At 45.8% G+C, this 18272-nt stretch overlaps 1 protein-coding gene across 2 annotated transcripts in view; it reads right to left on the reverse strand.

Moving 5' to 3' along the window:
* Nucleotides 1-18272, reverse strand: part of GALNT7 (polypeptide N-acetylgalactosaminyltransferase 7) — a 376325-nt gene that overhangs the window by 36594 nt on the left and 321459 nt on the right. For both annotated transcript variants that reach the window (XM_030191545.1, XM_030191546.1), the window contains exon 9: nt 7515-7733. In XM_030191545.1, the coding sequence (XP_030047405.1) occupies nt 7515-7733 (219 nt within the window). The remainder of the gene's footprint in view (nt 1-7514; nt 7734-18272) is intronic.

The following is an 18272-nucleotide window of genomic DNA, read 5'->3' on the forward strand; positions in this document are numbered from 1 at the left end:
TCAGGGTTTGAAAATACACTGGCAGAGACGATACAGAGGACGGGAGAGCTAGAGCGGAGAGTATCCGAGCTGGAGGACGCACACCAGCCCATACCAGCACAGATTGACAACTTACAAAAGACGGTGGGCGCTCTAACAGACAAAGTCGACGAGCTTGAAAACAGAGCGCGTCGCAGTAACCTTAGACTCATCGGAATACCAGAGTCTGTGGGGGACTCAGTGTTGGCCACGGTAGTCGAAAAATGGCTGACCTCAGAGTTTGCGCTGTCTGACCATGCTGGGGCTCTCTGCTTGGAGAGGGTACATCGGCTGGGCCGCGTCCAAGATGGCCGACAGACCCCACGACCCGTAATCATAAAGATACACAACTATATACATAAGATGGAAATCTTGCGGGGCAATCGGCTCAAGCGAGACACCACAACTTATGATGGAAAGCTCATTCGCATTTTTCAGGACTTCTCAGCCTCATTACAGGAACGCAGGAAGAAGTTCACCCCGCTGTGCCGCCGACTACATGACATGCAAGTACAATTCATGCTTATTTACCCAGCGGTCCTAAAAATACGCCATAATGGCAAGTGGCAGAATTACGACTCCGTGACCACAGCACAAGCCCACATAGCCAAGTTGGAGCAGCAAAAGCAGGAGCACAGTGGGGACCAACCAGCGGAATGAAAGTAGCTTTACACGGACTCACATTTCAGGCACTGAATGCCACTATCACGCAATCAGGAGCAACTAAAGAGAAGCAACTAACACTGGAAAGAGATGGGGCGGTGGGCCTCGAGCATGGCAGAGGCTCCCATAGATTCATCCAGGTGTGTTTTTCTGGGTAAGGGCTTAGCGGAGAGTTTGGGGATGAGACAGGGGGGTGGGGAGGGTAGGGAAGGGTTAGACAAGGGAAGGGGGGGAAGCTACCAAAATCTGATTGAGGCGGGGAGTCGGGTTAGCAGAGATCCTGGTGCATCAGGTGAGGGCGTGAAAGAAGCATGTGAACGGTGGAGGTGGTGGAGAGAGGGACCTTTCTGGAGCGCCTGGGGTGTGGCTGGGAGCCCCAGGGGCTATCTTAAACTGAAACATCTGGGCAGATCCCATAGAGGGTTCAAATATGAGTGGTAAGACACGTCTGATCTCCTGGAATGTCTGTGGCATCACTTCTCCAGTCAAAAGAACAAAGATCTTGGCCGCTCTTAGACGCCACCAAGTGGGAATTGCTTGCCTACAGGAGACCAGACTGTCAGGGGAGGAACATGAGAAACTAAAACGGGGTTGGGTAGGAGAGGTGTTTTACTCGCCAGCTACCGGCAGACGCAGTGGGACAGCAATTCTCATACATAAAGCCTTAATGTGCACAGCCAAACTAGCATTCAAAGATAGCGAGGGCAGATACGTGGGAATTAGGATTAACTTGCAAGGAACAGAGATTCTATTGGTGTCAGTATATGGCCCTCACACAGAAGCAAACAGATTTTATGCCCAGCTCCTAGTACACTGCCAAGCACATGCACACTTGCCCATGGTGATAGCGGGAGACATGAATCAAGTAATGGACCTGGCGCTAGACAGATCCACGCAGTCATTTGGGAATACACGCAGTGCCTCATCACTTTTAGATCTGTTCTGCCAGAGGTTGGGCTTGCTCGACCCCTGGAGATTGCTCCATGAGGAGGAAAGAGACTACACACACACATCCAGAGCACATCGCTCCCAGTCCCGGCTAGATTATATATTCACATCCCAAGATCTATTTCAGAGGGTACTCGGGGCCATGATTGGCCCGGAGGAGATCTCTGACCACTCACTGGTGTGGCTGGAGTTGGAACCCACGGCTTATTTCAGTAGACCCCACAGCTGGAGGTTTCCATCTTATTTATTCCACTCAAAAGAGTTCCGGGAACACCTACAGAAAGACTGGGAGGAGTTCTACACTCACAATCAGGGGCACCTAGAAGACCCAACCTTATTTTGGTCCACGGCAAAGGCAGTACTGAGAGGCCGGGTGATAGCGTTCGTCAGCAACCGCAATCGGAAAATAGCAAGAGGTATCACAGATCTAGAGAGGAAACTTCGATCAGATAGGCAGCAGTACAGCAGACAGCCTACACCCGCGCATTATGAATCTCTCATGGCCACGAGAATAGCGCTTAACAGTCTGATCCATGAGCGCACGACTCGCTCCCTTCTTTACCGGAAGTACAGATTATACAACTATGGGGACAAGGCTAGAGGGATGCTAGCGAGATTAATTAAAGGAATGCGAAAGAAAAACTACATAGCGGCTATATGTCATCACACAGGGGGCATTGTCACCAAGCCAGAAGAGATAGCACGGGTATTCCACAGACACTTCGCGGACTTATATAAGGGATCTCAGGAGCCAACGGACATAAGAGCAACCATTCAGAAATATCTTGATAAGGTTCAAATGGGAAAGCTCATGGAGGAACAATTAACACAATTACATAAACCGATCGAGACCAAGGAGTTGCACAAGGCTATTGCCGCATTGAAGCTGCACTCCGCGCCAGGGCCCGATGGGCTATCAGGGGAATTTTATAAAATGCTCAAGCCCCAGATAACAGGACCATTATTAGATTACTTCCATGCAGTGGTCGGGGCGGGGCGGTTCCCGATCCACGCAAATATGGCTCTCATAAGCTTGATACCCAAAAAAGGCAGAGATCACCTACAGCCTGGCTCCTACCGGCCTATTTCGCTCATTAATGTGGAGGCCAAGCTGTTGGCCAGAATTCTGGCGGACAGGCTGGCCCCAATGCTGCCACAACTGGTGCAGGAGGAGCAGGCTGGGTTCGTTAGAGGGCGCCAGTCGGTAATAAATGTACGTAAAGTGCTACTAGCTACCTCCGCAGAAGCTGACACACCTTCACCAGGGCTGTTAGTGAGTTTAGATGCGGAGCGCGCATTCGATCGCGTGCTGTGGCCCTTTCTCTTCGAAACCCTAAAGTGGGTGGGATTAGATGGATGGTTCCTACAGGCTATATCAACTCTCTATGCGGGGGTGCGGGCTATGGTGTTGGTCAACGGGGTCCGAACAGAGAGTTTTGACGTTCAGAAAGGGACACGTCAGGGGTGTCTCCTGTCCCCATTACTATTTCTGTTGACCCTAGAACCTTTGTTGTGCGAACTGCGCACACATAAACAAATACAAGGGATACGCATACATGGGAATGAGCTAAAGGTACTGGCGTACGCGGATGACTTGATGCTTTTGCTGAGTCATCCTCGGACTTCCCTGGACCAGCTCCTCCGCACCATCGAGGGCTACGGCACACTATCTGGCTTTCAACTAAATCTAACAAAATCACTGGCGATGCCGCTGGACCCAGAGCTGCGGCGGAACTGGGGGGGTCCACTTCCTTTACAGTGGGCGGAGGGGCAGGTTCATTATCTCGGGATGGTGATTCCCTCGGACAAAGGGCTGCTATATGACAGGAATGTCCTCCCATTGTTGGCAAAGACGAAGCGCACATTGCAGCTTTGGGGGGCATTCCCACTGTCCCTATCGGGCCGCATTGGACTATTAAACATGATGATAGTGCCCAAGTGGCTTTATATGTTTCAGATGTTGCCACTATATTTGAGACGGAGGGAGGAACGGGTTCTGAATGGAGTGACACAGACTTTTTTGTGGCAGGGGAAGAAACCCAGACTCCCACTGCACATTATTCAGAAGCCTAGAGCTCATGGCGGGATGGGATTGTTAAATATCAGGTACCTTACAGTGGCGTGCTCAATGAGACACCTAAGGGATTGGTTGACGGGACAGAAAGACTTTTCTAACACACGATTGGAGATGTCCCTCTCTCCTAATGCACATTTAAGCTGGTTGTTACATGCACCTGGAAGGGAGATAGCTGCCAGAGTAGGGAACAACCCCTTAGTTACATCAGCACGGGCGGCGTGGAAGTGGCTCTGCAAGAGGCATCACTTTGATTGGAAGGTGACTCCTTTTCCATTATACCACAATCCGGACTTCCCAGAGGGTTCCTCCTCGGTGTCCTTCAAGTGCTGGAGAGACAAAGGAATATTTTATTTGTACCAACTCCTGACTGAAGACGGGAAAATACGCCCCTTTGCGGAGCTTAAGCGAGAACATCACTTGGCCCAGACTGATCTTTTTGCATATCTGCAGATACAGCACTACCTGAAAGCTCTGGGCTGGATTAACCTTAGTGAAGATGTACAAGACACCTTATCCACGGCTATGACTCTTGGAGCCCAAAACTCAGTGCCCCTCCGATTTCACCACAGATTCCTCCAGGACTCCACAGAGGACATTGATTACATCAGCAGAGCACAGGCCTGGGCCAGAGACCTGGAGACTGAGGTAACACCAGAGATATTCAAAGACTTTCTCTGTTCGGCCCAGAGAGGCGCAATCTACACACGTCATTGGGAGTTACAGTATAAATTTGCGATGAGGCTATACATTTCCCCATCAAGAGCGCTGAAGGCGGGGTTTGGTGACTCTGGGGCGTGCCCCAGATGTGGACAATCAGTTGCAACACTTGGACACATGTTCTGGCACTGCCCTAGTATAGCGGATTTCTGGTCCCGGGTACTGGCTGAAGTTCAAAAATACTGGGGTCGTGCCATACAGAAACATCCATTGCTGCTCTTTGGAGTCTATAAAGAGCCGATATCCACAGTTCCGGGATTCACCTCTTTTCTCAGGCGAGCAGTGTTGACCGGGAAAAAGACTATACTTTTGAACTGGCGAGAAACAGTAACCCCGCCAGTAAGCGTTTGGAGGACGCAGATGATTGAACTACTAAAACTAGAAAGATGTGGAGTTAAAGACTTTGCCTCCAAGGAGGGCAGGAGCTTAGAGAAAACGTGGGCGAACTTCTGGGATACACTGCAGCCCGCAGCAAGAAGTAGAATACTGAATTGAACACGTTGTTGAACAGGGTCCCTGTGACTCAGACTCCTTGCAAAAACAGAGACAGCTTTGGGGGGGGGGGGGGGGGGGGGGGGTGGGGGGGGAGAATGGGGGGGGGGGGGGGTGGGGGGAAGGGAAGATTCTGGGGAGGGATCAAGGGACTTGGGCAGGGAAAGAATGTTGGGAAGATCCCTTGTATCTGTTTCGGAATGTTTTTGCAGATATTTTCTTCATGACATGTCTTGTTCCTTTGAAACTTAATAAAAATGATTTAAACATAAAAACATAACAGTGCTTTATAGGTCATATTTTTCCCCTCTAAGGAATATAGAATGGGTTGTATTTTATACCCCTGGACATTTTAACAGTGTGAATTAGAATTCCTTGGTGTAGTAATCACCTATTGTTGGGGTTGGAAGGGTAGAGGGTGGTGGTGGGAAGGAGGGTTATTATAGCTGCTCATTTTTATTATTGTTCTCTATTTGTAATTTATACACAACAGTTGCACAGCATATTGTTCCTTTTTATATTTTAATAAAAAGATTTAAATATAAAGTCATAAGCGTTTGAGGCTTCTGCAGATGAGGACAGAGCCCACGGGGACAGGGCCTGTGGGGATGGGGTAGGGACGGAGACAGAACCCACGGGGATGGAGACAAAACTTTGTCCCCGTGTCATTCTCTAATGCAGACCAATTAATACACACATTAATTTTAAAGAGAGAATTATTCCATATGGAGATGTTAGTAGTATTTAAGAGTGGATGCTGAACATACTTATCTCTGCAAAAATTGCCTGAGTGGTCAAAATTATAGGGTTGGATTTAGATTTTTCTATATATGCCCAAGGTAAGAATCTTAATAAAGTATGAGAGAATCTATCTGCTTCAATTTGTATCCATATAGGAGATTTAGCGTTGTAAAAAGGCCACATGATAACCATAAAAACTGGGGAAATTTACCCTGTCTCTATTTTTAGTGGCTTTCAATCTTTTTAAGGCAATACGAGGAGGTTTGTTCACCCTTAGGAATTTAGACAAAATAGTCTCAATGGCTTCATAGTTCATCTTTGAAACTATCATCATTTTTATTGTGTCCAAGCGCCCTCATCAGATTAAACAAGGGGGAGAGCATTTCTGTGTCAGATCTTTAGTGATCTTCACAATATAAGCAGTGTTCAGTCGTATGGTGTCTTTAATAGATGGACCAAAGTGTATGTCTAAATACTTCACAAACTCTGGGGCTCCAATTTTCAGCCCCTTAAAAAAAGTCCTTTTCCAAGACGTGGTAAAAAATGGCCCAGCACATGCCCAAAAAATGCACTCACTACCACAGGCCACTTTTTACCACGGCTTAGTAAAAGACCTCTAAATTTCCGGCAAAGAAGGAATAAGCTTCTCTAGAAATGTAACCATGTTGGAGCCTTCAGCACTGTCAGGTAAGTCGAAGTCTAATATTGTTTCATTGCGCTCGATTGTTGCAATCTTCGAGATCACGTTCAAACTGCTTTTGAAGAGTTTTAATATCGTGTTCCACCACAGATTGCTTGGTTTCCAAAGTTTCTATTCTGTTTTTAAAAAGTGCCAACTAACTTCTAATCGAGGTAAGATCTTCCTTAATCTCCACGATGTCTTCTTTAGTTTCAGACAAGCGCTCTTTCAGAGCACAGATCTTACTAAGTACGGCTGCCGAGCCACCATCCTCGGCCTTGGATGCAGAGTTCTTCTGTGGAGAGTTTGGTTTAAATTCTGTGTCTTTTTCTAGTTTCTCTGTAGCCATCACAATAGGAGACAAAATACAGCAAAAAATTTTGGGGAAAAAAAACGTGGATTTAAGTGGACATCTTATATAAAAAGGATCAGCAGGAGTTCTGTTTCAGTGCTGCAGTCTCACATGGTGCTTAACAGCCCCTCCCCCAACCAGTACAGTTTTAAGAAAAATAGAATAATGGAGTCATATTTCTGAGTAGAATAAAGCCTCTTTGCTGCATTTTGGATCTGAAGCTTGTTAATTAAAGTTTTCGAACAACCAATATGAACAATATTGCAGTAATCTATTTGAGATAATAGTAAGGTTTGAACAATGAGTCTGAAAACAGAAGGATCAAAAAATTTCCAAATATTTCAAAATTTCTTTAACAAAGGAGATTTTTATTAACTTATTTACCTGAAGAACCATGGAAAGTTGACTATCAACTTCTATTCCTAAAATCCAGTAGGACAACTCTGATCTTCCAACCTCCGTCAGTGAGGAGCTTCAGGCTTAGGTGGCCATCAGACTTGGTGACATCACTTCTTATCCATTATATTCTGTTCTATTAGTTTTATTGTTGAATGTTTGTCTTCTTTCATATTGTCATGATTTAATAGTTATAATATTATGTTACTTTACATTTTGTGTTGGTCATAAATTAATATTTCAAATGTTATTTTGTTCTGTTGTCTACGATAGGAAATGGTTGGATACACATGTTTTGAAATAAGTAACAAATTCAAACCTGTTTTAGGTAGTCAATATAATATAGTAAATTAGATCACCTTTCATTCAAAGCTCATTCACAAAACATCAAGACAAATATTTCTAATGTATTTCACAAGCAGTGCACCTACCTCACCCCACTCTACATTTTTAGGTGGTAAAGGGTAGTGTGAGGTAATGTCATAAGCAATTTCTTCCATGAACCATTTAAAGCTCTTGCAGTTGTGATCTTCTCGGAACTTTTTGAGGCTAGATATATCTCCATATGCGAGCGCCTTTGTCTCAGGACGGCTTGCGTAGAAGTAATCTTTGTATTCATCCCACCAAACTTCCACAACTCGGACATAGTTCTGTGAGAAAACAAATAATGAGTTTCTGCCTAAATAAAAGAAGGCGTAAAGAAGATTTGGTAATACAAGAAGCCAGCCTCAAGAATAAATACATTATGCATGCATAATGGTGTTTCACAGATAATGTCAGCACCTGCTACATGCCACCAGGCCAAGAGCTCATACTACTACTCTGGCCAACCTAGGCATGAGAAGCATCACTGGCCCACGCCTGAAAGAAGTCAGGGTAATTGTGAAGCTGCAGAAAGAAAGAAAAGTAAATAGATACAAACACAACAAAATATGTGCAAAGAGAAAAATAAACACTAATATACAACAGAATTATTAAAAAAAAAAAAAGAGCTTGGAGCTGTTAGGGTCCATTCCCGGCATCCTGAAATTTTTGGCTGGTGCCCAAGTTTTATAAATATTTTCCTACCCCTGTACACATACATACAAATAAATACTTATCCAGACTTACTGGAAACACTGACTTGTTCAGCTGTACACAATGGTGCCCTCAGATCAGGCAGAGCCAGCGAGAATGGATGGGCACAAGCAGAGAAATCATTCAGGACCCCAGCACTGCAGAGGGTTCCCTTAGCAAAGCTGAATGATGTCACCGCAGAGCTTCACAGTGCCTGACAATAGCTGGATCCACTCCTTAGGTTTGGCCCTGAGCCCCAATGTGTAACTCAGGCCCTGCAGCAGGGTCAATATAGCCAAATACCAGTGTAAAATGTCCTCATGTTGTTGCATCATGCAGTTTTACTTGTAATGCAACTTGCTGCAGACCACCAAGGAAAGAAGCATCAAATCCCCAATGCATGAACCAGCAAAGAATAGCTTCCCCACTCTTGCTAGTTTGTGGTATCAGTTATATGACCTGTGAGTTGCTAAACACCCCCCACCCCCCATATTTCAGCACTGTTTAACCCACCAGAAATGGCTCCTAGCCGGTTAAATAGCATTTAGTCAGCTAACCGCTAATATTCAGGGTGACAGCCGGTTATCTCTGTGAATATTTGCTGTTAACGCATAGGGGTAGATTCTATTTATCACATCTAAAACATTGGTGCCAAAAAAATACATGCCTAGGGGCATTTTATAAACCGTGCCTAAATCTAGGTATAGTTTATAGAATACTCCCAATACTCATTTTCTGCAACTACATTTAGTCGCGGCCATTTACACCTACTACTACTATTTAGCATTTTTATAGCGCTACAAAGTGTATACAGCGCTACACAAACCAGTGAAAACCTGGTGTAAATGCCGACACCTAAATTACACGCGGAATGGGCATATTGTATAACAGTGCACATAAAGTCTAGGAATTCCCATGCCCCCTTTTCAGACCCGCATCTTAGAATTTACGCGCATCGGTTCATAGAATACACCTAGACATTTGTATGCGTAAATTTTAATTAATGCCAATTAGTGTCAATAATTGCTTAAGTTCAATTTTTGGCGCCGATTTAAGCTAATTATGCAAGTGCAAATCCAGAATACGCCTGAATTTGTGCGTACAACTCAAGCCGCACTATATAGAATCCAGGGGACAGCGGCTAACCGGCTATATCATGCAATATAGCTGGTTAGCACCAATTGTGCTGGGTTAAGCAGTTAAATAGGACCGCGTAAATAGCAGTCCTATCTTTAACTGCTAGGAACTTACCAGTTAGCACTGATCATCAGTTTAACAGGTTAAGTTCCAGCGGCAAAAAATTAAACTGGATATTCAATGCCGGTCACTGGAAACGGCCCAGCATTCAGTATCTGGGTTTAGTGTCAAACATGGCACTTATGTGGCTGCCTCTCACTGGCTGAATATCGGCCCCAAAGTGTTTTAAAACTGAAGAGGTAATTAAGGAGAGACAGCAACCCAAATTCACATAAAGGTTTGTAATTTTGTCAAACAGCACTAGCTTTATTTCATCTTCAGGCAGTTTGTTGTTAACGTCTATGCTTTACCCTCTAATGGTTTGTTCCTCCATGGAGATGGAAAAATTATGTCTTATTTGATAATTTTCATTCCATTAGACATGCTTGGAACAAACTCCCTGAGCCCATACGCCGGGCCCCCTTCCTACCCATCTTCAAATCATTGCTCAAAGCCCACCTCTTCAATGTCGCCTTCGGCACCTAATCACTACACCTTTTCTCAGGAAATCTAAACTACCCCAACTTGACATTTCGTCCTTTAGATTGTAAGCTCTTCTGAGCAGGGACTGTCCTTATTTGTTAATTTGTACAGCGCTGCGTAACCCTAGTAGCGCTCTAGAAATGTTAAGTAGTAGTAGTAGTAGTAGTAGTAGCAGATGAATCCAGAGACTTGTGGGTTATGACCATCTACCAGCAAGTGGAAATAGAGTACCAAACTGAATGCTGCCACATAGAACTATGTTCCTTGGACAGTTCGTATTTCTCGTAACAAAGCAGAAGGAATACTAAGGCAAACATTTTCCCCTTCCCATAGAAATGAGGCATACACTTGTCAACTAGCAGAACTATTATGCATAGGCAACCACAGCAGGAAACCTAAGCATAGAAACAGACTGAACTAATAGTGTCAACCTTGTGAAAGGGTAGGACTCTGCATTCATCTGCTGTGACTAAAGGAAAGAATATTATCAGGTAAGACATAATTTTTTCTTCCTTGTCATCAACAGCAGATGAATCCAGAGACTTGTGGGATGTAGCAAGGCAGCTCATAAGTAGGGTATGACACAGATAAAGCCACAGAAAGAACTGACGCCCCAAAGGATGTCTTAGACCTAACCAAAACCATCAACCGGTCACGGTCTGGAAAACGTGTGTCACAAGGACCACGTAGGGGACCTTCTTAGAAGAGAATGGAGAGAAGTACTGTAAAAAAAAAAAAAAAAGCGTGCCAAAATCACTCTGCGCTGGTCCAACAGAACTGCCTGAAAACACAGGCAAACTCCCACACAGGCTGCTCATAAAGAAATAGTGTACTGCCATAGGTGCACTAACCTGAACAGCACAAACCTAACAGAGGGAAAGAACGAAAGTTCATCCTCACAATTTTGCTGGGCTTACCAGTATCCACAAGCTTTCTGACTCTGATCAGGTGATTGAATCCAGACAGCTGCAGGAGCACAGAGACACCACAGTCTCCTCCAGAAAGCCACATAAGCAGAAATCTGCTCTCTTCCAGCATTATTCTTTCTCCCCCAAAGTTCTATGAGGAAGAGGAGGAGGAGGAGGAAGTGGCAGAAGAGGTGGGCAAAGGGGAGAAGGGACCTGGCATCACCAGGTGTACCCCAAGTCAGGCACCTCTACTGGTCTAGACACCCCCAAGCTCAACTAGGATCCCAGAACAAGAGCCACAGAAGCAGGAAAAACCAGGAGCTTGTGAGAGACCGTCCACCGCCTGCTGAAGAGAGAGAATACTGACTGACCAAGGAGCATATCGACCTATGTGGCAGAGTTCAGTTTGGTACTCTCTATCTCCACTTGCTGGTAGATGATCATAGAAACAGAAAAAAATATAGGCAGATAAAAGTCCTTACGGCCTATCCAGTCTGCCCATCCATGCCATTTACACTCTCTTAGAGATCTTATGTACTTCTCCCAAGCTCTCTTGAATTCTGATACTGTTTTTGTCTCCAAAGGGAGGCCATTCCACAAATTCATCACCCTTTCCACGAAGAAGTATTTAATCAGGTTATTTCTGAGTCTATCCTCTTTCATCTTCATCCTATGCCCCCTCATTCCAGTGCGTCCTTTCATTTATGTTTAAATCTTTTTTATTAAAGGTAACACATATAACTAGCACAGTTCTCAAGTAAAACCACAAGTACAACACAGCCATATACTAACTGATGCCACCATACAATTTTGCATTTTCTCCCCTCCCTCCATCAATTCAAGCCTCTTATTTATTTGGCAATTCCATTTTTTCTTATACTCCTGCATTATATTTATCATCACCATGTACAATCCTCCCCCCCTTCCTCCCAGTCCCACCCCCAATTCCTACCGCTATTCTCCCTTCCTACCCCTCCCCACTTCCATCCCCTTGGACCTATAACTCTTATAGTCCAAGAGAGCCCTCCCCCCCTCTCCCAGGGATGTCATTGGATAACCAATCTGTACCTTTGGGAACCCTAAGGCTGCTCCAAGGAACATTTGATATGTCTAGTTAAGGAGCAAACTACACCCTCTAGGGCTCAGTATCCTCAAATAAGGATCCCAGATCTGTGTGAAGCGGGTAAGATGTTTCGGGGAACCCTTCGCCGCTTTCGCCTCCCACTTGCCAGCAAGTGCACCTGGTTCCTCCAATGCCAATAAGCTGGTGGTTCTGCAACTGTCCAATACTGTAATATTGTTTTACGAGCCACCAAGCTTATCTTACGACACAAGAGACGCGCACTCCTTGATTGAGTGCAAAAAGCCCTTTGTGTATCCAAAACATACTGATCCCAAGTTCCCGTCACCTGTGTCCCCAACAATTTAACCAAAAATCCCCTTACTCTCTCCCAAAAGGCTCTCACTCCTGGACAGGCCCAAAAGGCATGAAAAAGTGAATGGGGAGAATGACCGCACTTAGCACATGCAGCCCCCTGCAGCGAGCCCGCATGGGACAACTGCTGTCCAGACATATAAGCCCGCATGACCACCCTGTATCCACATTCCCTTAATCTTTCGTCTGATGTGAGGGCCAGGATGCCCCTCAATGTGGTCCCAACATCCCATCTTATCAGCGAAACCTCCGCTTCCCGTTCCCACCTATGTTTGACAAGCATATAACTTTTTGGAAGGTTCAGTCTAACCAATGATTTGTGGAGTGCTGACATCGACAATCCTGTGGCCTCCATTTCCTGAAAAAACTCTCGTACTCTGTTTCCCAAGTATACTCTCAACATCAATGGATCCAGTGAAGTAATATAATGTTTAACTTGTACATACGCGAACCTGTTGCCCCAGGATCTCCCTATTCCGGCTTGTAACTCTTCATACTTTATTAAATATCCTTCCCTCCCCAGTAAGTGTTCAATCCTTGTAATTCCAGCCCGCTCCCAATCAAGGAACACTGGGTTGTCCTGCCCCGGCCCAAACGCTGGATTCCCCCTAATAGGTAATAGGTCGGACTCCCCAGGACTCCCTCCCAATCTCTTCACCTGCCCCTTCCAGGCCTCCCGTATTGGATTATGTATCAGACACTGCTTAAAATGTCGTGGGAGTTGTTTCCTGGTCTGGTGTAACAATGAAAAGAAATCAAAGGGGGCGAAGTACTACCGTTCCATCTCAATCGGGGTATACACACTAGTCTGACAGAACCAATCACTCAGATGATGCAGTAGGCAGGCTTGATTATACATATTTAAGTCCAAATCCCCGTGCGTCCAGCTCCCTAGCATATATGATAATCTTAACTTGGGTTTCTTCTTCGCCCAGAAAAACCTGCTGAGAGCTCTATGTAAACTTTTCAAATCCTTCTGCAACAAACGGAGTGGTAGTGTCTGCAACACATACAGCCATCGAGAAAATATAATCATCTGTATCAGATTCACCCTACCCCGCAGCGATAATGGAAGGTCCCCCCACTTCTCTAGTTGTTTCCCTGTTTCCCCCATGAGAGTCACGATATTAAGAGTATACACCAAATCCAAAACCGTAGCTAGCCTAATGCCCAAGTATTTAAACGAACCATCCACCCAAATCAATGGGAAGTCCGGGCCCCACAGTCGTTGCACCTGACGGCAACGCCTCTGATTTAGCCAAGTTTAGACACAGGCCTGCATAATCTCCATATTCCCTTAGAATATCCATTAGTGCTAGAAACGACTCTCGTGGCTCCGTCAGCAGCAGAAGAAGGTCGTCAGCAAAAGCCGCTATCTTAAAATGAGATCGCCCAATCTTACCGACGGACAACCTAAGATATCTCGTATGAGGGGATCTAGTGATAATACAAGTAACAGAGATGACAATGGGCATCCCAGCGGACTTTATCAAACACCTTTTCGGCATCAAAGCTTATAAGCATTGACGGCGTCCCTCTTCTTCTCCGGACCTCCAGTGCCGTCAGAATTTTCCTTAAATTCTTTGCTACTGTTCTTCCCTCCACAAACCCTACTTGTGCCTCGTGTAAGAGTCCTGGCAAGACTCCCGCCATGCGACTGGCCATTATTTTGGCCAGTATCTTCGCCTCCACGTTCAATAGCGATATAGGGCGATATGACTCTGGTCTTGTCGGATCCTTACCTGGCTTTGGCAGAACAACTATTTGTGCCTGAATAGGCTAGGGGACAACTCCTCTACTTCCACCATTCTATTAAAGTATCTAGTCAAAGTTGGTATAATATCGTCTCCCAGGACCTTATAGAACTCCATTCGAATCCATCGGGCCTGGGGCTTTAAACAAAGAGCCCCTCGCTATCACTGCAGCCACCTCCTCCTCCTGAATTTGCCTATTTAGCTTATCTAAGTCTTTCTGCCTCAAAGAAGCAAATCAAGATTATTAAAATAAAGTGTTCCCGGCAAGGCCCTGCTCAGGTGGAGTTTCATACAGCTGCCTGTAGAAATTTATAAAGGCCTCGCATATACCTCATCTGGCAAACCATAGCCCCTTGTCCATTCCTCATCTGCAAAATCCTTCCCCGTCCCCCTCTAGGTCTCACCAGCTGAGCCAAGACGCCCCGCTTTGTTTCCATATTTATACAGCTTGTATTTGTAATAAGCTTGAGATTTAGAGGCCCAGTTGTTGCAGTAATTCATTTAATGCCGTTTGCAATTCCACTAAACGGGCTCTATGAACATCCTATGTGTCCGTCCAAAAAGTACATGGGCCTTGCACACCTGTGAGCTTAGTCTCAGTATCTCCCTGTTCGAGCTACCTTCACATAATGCAAGTAGCTAATTATTTCCCATGGAGCACGCTTTCGCTGCGTCCCAATACAGAATTGGGTGCCTCCACGTGCCCCTTGTTCAGCGCCACGTAATCTCGTCAGCACTCCACAATCTTTTCTTAAAAGCTGCATCTCTATACAGCTCAATTGGGAACCTCCAAAAATTGCCTTCCGATACTTTAGGACCCAAGACCCAGTCCATGTACACCCCATGCATGATCTGAGATTGCGTAAGGTCCAATTTCTACTTTAACAACCTTACCAAATACCTCCTTAGAGGCAAGAATATAATCAATCCGCACCTGGGTAGAGTGTGCTCTTGAAAGGTGCATATAATCTCTCTCTGTGGGGTGTAATACCCGCCAAATATCAACTAAGTCTAGTAAGTGTCCCAACCATTGTAGGCCTCTATTCGATGCTCCCGAGTCCCTCCTGTTGCCCTGCGAGCTATCAACTTGGGGGTCCCACACTGTGTTGAAATCCCCTCCCACCACTAGGGGAACCCCAGACTGACCCAGTAAGTGGCCGATCACTTTGTTATAGAATTTTTTGTCGTAATTATGGGGCGCACAGATATTACATATTAAAATTTTTTGGCCCTGAAGTTCCACTTCCACAATTACAATTCTTCTTCCTGGGTCTACGAATATAGGCTTAGCTGCGGCCGTTACCCCTTTACAAAATAATACTGCCACTCCTTTTTTCCCCACGGCCGCAGCGGCCACACACTCACCTACCCACCACGTTTTCAGTTTAGTGTGCTCAACTTGACTAAGATGCATCTCTTGCAAAAATGCTACATCTATTTTGTGTCTCTGTAAGTGTTGTAGTATTTTGGTTCTTTTTGTTGGGGAATTAATACCCCCCACATTCCAGGTTATTAGCCTTACCATAGGTACCACACCTGAACCCTGCAAAAATCAAAGATTTTCCAAAACCTGTGTCCAGGGAGGCGTCCCAGCCATCATCTCCCCAGAATTAAACATTCATCACCATTCATCTTCCTCTCGTAGAACAACTTCCAATCCCCATGCATTCCCACATGGTACTCCTCTAAATTCAATAACATCCCTACAGCTAACCCCCCCCCCCCCCATCCCTCCTTCCCCACCCTTGTTCTCCCCCTCTTCCCCCTCCTACCTCACTATAGACCCTCCCCCTCCCTTCTTCCCTCCCCCCTCCCCTGAGCCCCCATATCTAACGTTCTCATGGTGGGAACTATCATGTCTAAACACCTCCCTATCCTCTCCCTCCCATGTCTGTTATTTCAAGCTCCCACACCCCTGCAGTACCTCTACCCCCTTATATTCACAAATACTTTTATAAAACATCATACATCAATAACCAAATTCCTAACATATAGGTTCCAATATGACACTCATCCTTCAACAGAAGCAGTCAATTTTGATAAACCTGCATCCAAATAGTGGACTCCTTAATCCTGGACCGTGTTTTCCCCTTTCCAACCCGTCTCGAGAACAAAAACTCCACAGTGTCTCAGACTCGCATGTTCCAGGCCAATGTAGCACGTAAACTCAGTCTGTTCTTCTACGTGCCATTCCTCAGCCTGATCCAGAAGCAATTTCCTCCTCCAAGTGTGTAACATAACTTTGAGCCTCCGCCATCGGGTCAAATGAGTGTACTGTTCCCTGATGCGTGATCTTCAACACTGCTGGATAGAGTAAAGCAAATCTAATCTTCCAGGAAAACAGCTTAGCGCATAGCGGCGAAAAAGCACGCTGTCGTTCCGCCACTCCAGCAGACTAATCCTGAAAACATAGCAGCTGGGAAGGAAATTATCTCTGCAAGCCAGCATTCCAGAGTCTCTGCCAGGTCTTTATCACTTAAGTTCTCTGGGAGCCCCACCAACCTCAGGTTATTTCTTCTGGAACGGTTTTCCAAGTCCTCCACCTTCTATTCTAGGGTCCTCCACTTCTTTTTGAGCTCTTGTTGTGTATCTTCGACCTCCGTCATTCTATCCTCAACTTCGCTGGTTCTTGTTTGAAAAGTGATGCACTCCCGAGTCAGATCTTCCATGCGATTCTGAAGATCCTCTAATTTATTATCGATAGGTGTTAGGCGGCCTCTCTAGTAACTCTTCCAAGACGGCAGTCATCTCAGTAGTTATCTCCAGCCACCCAGAGGAGACCGAGGGAGCTGCGGGGTTCGGAGAGGACGCCATCTTGGACTCCGGCGGCTTGATTCGGAGCTTCTCTTTCTGAGCCAATTTTGCTGCCATCTCTGCTCTCTTCGGTAGTGAAACAAAGCCCAAAGCCTGCTTCCCTCTATCCGGATACAATCGCGTTGAAGCGGGGTCCCGAATCGGCTCAATACTTGGAGGGAGACATTCACTACCGACCGTTCTCCCGCATGGCGTCATGTGATCTCCTCGCTTCCTTTCATTTAAAGATACTTACCTCCTGTGCATTTATGTCACATAAGTATTTAAATGTCTCTATCATATCTCCCATCTCATGCCTTACTTCCGAAGTATACAGTGGTGGAAATAAGTATTTGATCCCTTGCTGATTTTGTAAGTTTGCCACTGACAAAGACTGAGCAGCCCATAATTGAAGGGTAGGTTATTGGTAACAGTGAGAGATAGCACATCACAAATTAAATCCGGAAAATCACATTGTGGAAAGTATATGAATTTATTTGCATTCTGCAGAGGGAAATAAGTATTTGATCCCCCACCAACCAGTAAGAGATCTGGCCCCTACAGACCAGGTAGATGCTCCAAATCAACTCGTTACCTGCATGACAGACAGCTGTCGGCAATGGTCACCTGTATGAAAGACACCTGTCCACAGACTCAGTGAATCAGTCAGACTCTAACCTCTACAAAATGGCCAAGAGCAAGGAGCTGTCTAAGGATGTCAGGGACAAGATCATACACCTGCACAAGGCTGGAATGGGCTACAAAACCATCAGTAAGACGCTGGGCAGAGAAGGAGACAACTGTTGGTGCCATAGTAAGAAAATGGAAGAAGTACAAAATGGACTGTCAATCGACAAAGATCTGGGGCTCCACGCAAAATCTCACCTCGTGGGGTATCCTTGATCATGAGGAAGGTTAGAAATCAGCCTACAACTACAAGGGGGGAACTTGTCAATGATCTCAAGGCAGCTGGGACCACTGTCACCACGAAAACCATTGGTAACACATTACGACATAACGGATTGCAATCCTGCAGTACCCGCAAGGTCCCCCTGCTCCGGAAGGCACATGTGACGGCCCGTCTGAAGTTTGCCAGTGAACACCTGGATGATGCCGAGAGTGATTGGGAGAAGGTGCTGTGGTCAGATGAGACAAAATTGAGCTCTTTGGCATGAACTCAACTCGCCGTGTTTGGAGGAAGAGAAATGCTGCCTATGACCCAAAGAACACCGTCCCCACTGTCAAGCATGGAGGTGGAAATGTTATGTTTTGGGGGTGTTCTCTGCTAAGGGCACAGGACTACTTCACCGCATCAATGGGAGAATGGATGGGGCCATGTACCGTACAATTCTGAGTGACAACCTCCTTCCCCCGCCAGGGCCTTAAAAATGGGTCGTGGCTGGGTCTTCCAGCACGACAATGACCCAAAACATACAGCCAAGGCAACAAAGGAGTGGCTCAGGAAGAAGCACATTAGGGTCATGGAGTGGCCTAGCCAGTCACCAGACCTTAATCCCATTGAAA

Source organism: Microcaecilia unicolor, chromosome 2 (assembly GCF_901765095.1).
Source record: "Microcaecilia unicolor chromosome 2, aMicUni1.1, whole genome shotgun sequence".
In the NCBI taxonomy this organism is placed as follows: domain Eukaryota; kingdom Metazoa; phylum Chordata; class Amphibia; order Gymnophiona; family Siphonopidae; genus Microcaecilia; species Microcaecilia unicolor.